Source organism: Octopus bimaculoides, chromosome 1, assembly GCF_001194135.2.
Source record: "Octopus bimaculoides isolate UCB-OBI-ISO-001 chromosome 1, ASM119413v2, whole genome shotgun sequence".
NCBI lineage: Eukaryota > Metazoa > Mollusca > Cephalopoda > Octopoda > Octopodidae > Octopus > Octopus bimaculoides.
Window position 1 is genome coordinate 180,431,320 of NC_068981.1, and position 6,125 is coordinate 180,437,444.

Sequence of the window (6,125 nt, forward strand, 5' to 3'; positions counted from 1 at the left end):
TATATATATATATATATATATATATATATATATATATGTATGTGTATATGTATGTGGAGGAAGGTGTTTGTTTTTCTTCATTTGTGCGAGTGGCTTTGTTTAAAGACAATAACACTTCCCTGTGCCTCAAGGAATGCGGTGCCTCGAGCCAATTCCTATCCCTAAAATAGCAATTTCCAACTTATAACCGAGGCATAAATTCTAAAACGATTGCGAAAGCACAATCGAAATGTTCGTATATAAATCATCGACATAAAAGCCACAGCACAACATTTACAGCAAGTAATATCCGAGGAATATTTACCTATGGACAAGTATCGAATATTAAGAGCAGCCCATTGGAATATCCAAGACAAAATTAGCAGAAGTTCATTTCTTTTGCTTTCTTGTACTATATTTTCGCAAAATAGGTTGCGAAAATAGGAACTACTTCTCTGTTGCTCCAGAATGGCCGCAGTCAAATGACTGAAACAAGTAAAAGAATAAAGGAATATTAATGAAACAATGACAAAACATGTAGTTCACTCTAGTTCACACTAGGCCGTCATAATTTTCAAAATGGGCGGAAAACAAAGCAAAATAGTCTTAGGTACACTGTGCCTCTAGAATCCTCTGGACCGGAAAATTTACGTCGACCCCAATATTCAACTGGAACTTATTTTATTGACTTCGAAAGGATGAAAAGCGAAGTCGACCTCCGCGAAATTTGAACTCAGACGAAATTACACTAAGCATTTTATCCGGCGTGCAAACGATTCCACAGCCAGGTAGAATAAAACAATAAATGACAATGGATGGAATGCTTTTGATCATGAGTCAGTTTGATCTATAATGATCTGCAGCTACACAATATCTGATGCTAAATTTATTCATCCCTATGAGAGAAGCTGAAAGATCATGTTCAGTGGGATGTGAATGTATGTAAAGAGCGATAAAGCTATAAAGCCCCATCGCAACTTTCAATCACAACTAATATTGGTTTCAAATTTTGGTACAAGGTCAGTAATATGGTAGGGACAGAGTAACTCTATTACATCGATCCAGTGCTCGAATGGTACTTATTTTATCGAACCCGAAAAGATAAAAGGCGAAATCGACCTCGGCAGAATTTGCACACAGAACGTAAAGACGGACGGAACTCTGCTAAGCATTTTCCCTCGGCGTGCTAACGAATCTGCCAACTCGCCGCCTTTTAACCACAACTAATATTCTGATATTAAGGTGGTGAGTTGGCAGAATCGTAAGCATACCAGTCAGAATCCTTAGTGACTTTCGTCTGTCTTTACGTTCTGATTTCAAATTCCACCGACTTTACCAATCATCCTTCCGGGGTAGATAAAATAAGTACCAGTTGAACACTGGGGTCAATGTAATCGACTTATAACCTTACCCGAAATTGCTGATCTTGTGGCAAAAATTTGAAACCGGTACTCTACTTGAAATCAATATAGACATACTAATGTAAAATATTATCAGTAGATTTTCAATAAATTGTGTGTTAGCTACGTATGAATAAATTATGAATTATTCATAACTAACTAGTCTTTAAATAAACGGAGTAATTAAGACTTCCAAATGGTTAATTAAACTTCATTAGTTGCCACCTTGGTATTTGTATCCTCTAACAAATCCTAACTGGGCTACCGAGAATTTAATTACTAGTTAATTAAGATATTACAAATTACATTTAAGTTGGATACATGCTTATATACAAATATATATGCATATGTACGTTTGTATGTAAGGATATATAAATGTGTGTGTGTGTGTGTGTGTGTGCATATGTATATATATATGTATATATGTATGTGTATATGCGTGAGAGAGAGATAGAGAAAGGAAAGGAAGGCACAAACGTCACTGTGTGGTAAGAAGTTGGCTTCCCAGCCATATGGTTCCGGGTTCAGTCCCACTGCGTGGCACCTTCAGCAAGTGTCTTCTTGTATACCCTCGGACCAACCAAAGCGATGTAAGTGGATTTTGTAAACGGAAACTGAAATAAGCCTCTCCTGTGTGTGTGTGTGTGTGTGTGTGTGTGTGTGTGTGTGTGTGTGTGTGTGTGTGTGTGTGTGTGTGTGTGTGTGTGTGTGTGTGTGTGTGTGTGTGTGTGTGCTTGTGTCTTTGAGTCTGTGTTTCCCCACCACCGCTTCACTATTGATGTTGGTGTGTTTACGTAATCGAGCAGTTCGGCAAAGAGGTCGTTCAAATAATTACTGGCTTTTAAAAATTAACTATTAGGATAGACTCGTTCAACTGAAACTTCTTCAAGGCGGTGCTCCAGTGTGGCCGCAGTCTAATGACTGAAACATGTAAAAGGTGAAAGAAAAGATGACAGATAACAACAAAACTAGTTACACATCTGTTGACCAACTAACATTTTCACCTTTCTTCATTGTTTTGTAATCCTCCGAAAAAGAACCTCAGAACTTGAAACTGACATACCTAAATAGACACAATTAATTACAAAATTTTACATGCGTGACTGAACTGAAAAGAAGAACACAATTCCAATCTAAAAGCATTCCATAATACCTTTCCATTAGAAATTACTCCATAATCTGGTTACCATTCAAAAGAGTTACACCCGAAGAAATAAGCTTACGAGATACTACATAAAGCCAAGATGAACACAAATGCACCACAGTCCGGTGAATGCTGAACAGGTTCAGACTTCGACGTAACTGTTAACAATACTCTTGTAAAAGGACTATATGTGTGTGTGAGTGTGTGTACGTGTATGCATGCATATATGTATGTATATGTATACATATACATGTATATATATCAGTACGCGTGTTTATTAATTTTCCCATTCATTGTCCACCTCCTTCTTCAACACTGGTACTGGTCTTTGTCTGTGCTTTTCTTTCTCTTGCTTTTCCTCAGCATCCACGGGCAGTGAAGCACCAAACACTTTCTCACTCTCTTGCCTTTCCTTAACCTTCATAGGTGGTGGAGGACAATCCGCTCTAATGTGGCTTTTCAGGCCACATTTATAGCACCGCGGAATCCTCCCTTCCATTGTGACGTGCAGTGTCACGTCTGCAACCGTAATGGTCTCCACCATACTTTCAATATCTTCAAGGACAACCTGTACTACCATGTTCAGATTCTGCCCTTGCCAGTTCCTGTGGGATGTTCTGGTGGTATGGAGGACCGCCACCTTCTCCTACATGCCTTGCAGTATCGCAGCCACCAGTCAGGCTGCATTCCCTTCTGGGGTATATCTCCCACCCTAACCCTGGAAGCTCGTCTCCCAAGGTATACGGATAGAAGTACCACTTCATCTGATTTCAAAGGTGTTGCTGAGTGCAATCGTCTCAATGCAACGTATCAGCTTCTGGGAAAGACCGAAACAATTAAAACTCTTCTCCCTAGAACGAAGCGGGGAAAGATATGCAGTGATATACATCTGGAAAGTTTTGAAAGGTCTTGTACCAAACTTTGGCATTGAAAGTTACACAAGCAACAGAACGGGGCGCCACTGCATAGTGCCAAAGATCCATGCATCTCCATCAAGATACACGACTAGATACTGCAACAGTTTGGGTTTCAAGGGCCCACATCTCTTCAGTACCTTTTCAAAATGTGCCTGAGTGACCTGCATGCTGTGGATGTAGGTGTCTTCAAAACAAAACTTGATCTCCTCCAGTCAAGTTTTCCAGATGAACCTACCTAACGGCAGGAAACACAGATGAAGGCAGCGGCATCAAACTTTCCCAGTCACCAAATGTCATATATCAGAGGAGGTTTCAGGCAATGGTGTAGCACAATCAACGGTGGTACCCCAGCATGTCCGCAACTTTGAAGCTGAAACAATTTAAAGATCACAGAATATATATGTGTGTGCGTGTGTGTGCGTGTGTGTGTGTGTGTGTGTGTCCCTTGTCTGTGTGTGTCTGTTTATGTGTGTGTGTGTGTGTGTGTGTGTGTGTGTGTGTGTGTATAAAATATGTAATATATATAGATAGATAGATAGATAGATAGATAGATAGATAGATAGATAGATAGATAGATAGATAGATAGATAGATAGATAAATATATATATATACTCATATATAAACGTGTGTGTGTGTGTGTGTGTGTGTGTGTACATGAGGTTAGTCTGCTCTTAAACAAAGGTTGACCACAAATATATTGCTACCTCCTCGAGTGAGAACAGGTGTGACTTTTGAGTCCGGAAACTCTCTTAAAAAAGCTTTCTACATATATCGCAATCGTGTCTTTGTTCTACATCTGTTATTTCGTAGTGTGTTTTATGCATGTTTAGATTGTCTTCGCAGACCTCGAGCGGATTTACATACTTTTTGATAAAAATTGCATAAAACGATGGTATAGAAGGTTAATGTTGTTGACAGACATATATGGATTGTCTCACCATGCTGATTGAGCGATGTGGTTACAAATTCGGTATGGTATAATAGTGTTTTAGTGTTAGATAAATATATATATACCATAATTAATACTGTAACCTGATGAATATGAATGATGAATATGTGGAAAACATTAGTAGAAAGAAAGGAGAGAAGGTCAAGAAAAAGAACGTGAATGCTTATTGGATGGTGGTGGAGAGGAGAAATGGATGATGAAATCATTGCTCCAGTTAGATAGGTTTCGCGAGTTTGTTAAATGTAGGTTGATAAACATTGCCAAAGTGGGTTATATGCAGTGAATGAAATTAATTATTGATTTTGTTATTGTTTAGGTTCATACCGGTAAGAATTTAAACACGACAAAACAGACAGACAGACAGACAGATACATAATTTGATAAAGAGCTAAATAGATAGATTAGATAGATAGATAGATACATACATACATACATACATACATACATACATACATACATACATACATATATACATACATTCACTGACAGGCAGAGAGACAGACAGAAAGACAAGCAGATACATATATGTGATATGTACATATATCTTTTGTCTATACTTCTATTTGTATTTTATTAAATAACTTTATCTTTATATTACTTTTTTATTTGCATTTCACAATCATCTCTCACTTTTTCAATAATCTTCATGTACTATATATATATATATATATATATATATATATATATATATATATACACACATGCATATATGGAGTGGCTCTGTAGTAAGTAGCTTGCTTGCGAACCACATGGGACTAGGTTCAGCCCCACTGCGTGGTACCTTGGGCAAGTGTTTTCTGCTATAGCCTCGGGCCGAATAAAGCCTTCTGAATGGATTTGGTAGACAGAAACTGAAAGAAACCCGTCATATACATGTGTGTGTGTGTGTGTGTGTGTGTGTGTGTGTGTGTGTGTGTGTGTGTGTGTGTGTGTGTGTGTGTGTGTGTGTGTGTGTTAAATAAAATGTGACAACAAAGCCAAAGCAGTGTGAAATTTTTCGAACATTTATAAAGAGAAAGGTAGTCATATAGCTGTTTCTGGGATATTAGGGATAACACTTCATCAGAAACGATAGAGGGGAAAAAGGCTCCGATGAAGGGATATCCCTAATATCCCAGAAACAGCTGTTAAACTACCTTTCTCTTTATAAATGTCCTAAAAATTTCACACTGCCTTGGTTTTGTTATCTCATTTTATTTAACATATACATGCTCACACAAGACCCGCGTTATATTCCTCACTCGTATTGTTAGCGAACCAAGAGTCTAACTACGGTCATTCCGTAGCACTTACATAATCTTGCCTGCCATTTTGGTTCTTCTGAGCAACAATATTTCTCATATCATTGTTATATATACATATATATATATATCTTAAGCCATTTGGTTCTCCTTCTCTCTAACTTTTTAACCTGTTTCGCTTCCCTCCTTTCCTCCACCCTTTAGTTTTCTTCCTCCTCTTTTTCTGATGAGCACTTAATGTCCGAAATGTCAAAGACCTTTCTCCCTTTTCTTTTCAAGTGTGAAACTAATAACGCGTTTGTGAAAACTTATCCCTCTTGTGGTATTTTTCTTGTCTTTTGTTTATCAAAGATAGATAGATAGATAGATAGATAGATAGATATGTTTCTTTATTAGCCACACAGGGCTCAACATAGAGGGGACAAAATACAAATGTAGAGTTTTTCTTTTCGATGGGGACGAAAATAAAGTAAAAAAATAAAATGGGGATGACG

General features: G+C 37.8%; 1 protein-coding gene across 2 annotated transcripts in view; it reads right to left on the minus strand.

The window, feature by feature from the left end:
• The window catches only part of LOC128249403 (uncharacterized), a 63,072-nt gene that overhangs the window by 6,768 nt on the left and 50,179 nt on the right, over positions 1–6,125 (minus strand). For both annotated transcript variants that reach the window (XR_008265512.1, XM_052972939.1), the window contains exon 2: positions 305–465. Coding sequence is in view for 1 of the 2 variants with exons in the window: in XM_052972939.1 (XP_052828899.1) it covers positions 305–465 (161 nt within the window). In the remaining variant the exon portion in view is untranslated. The remainder of the gene's footprint in view (positions 1–304; positions 466–6,125) is intronic.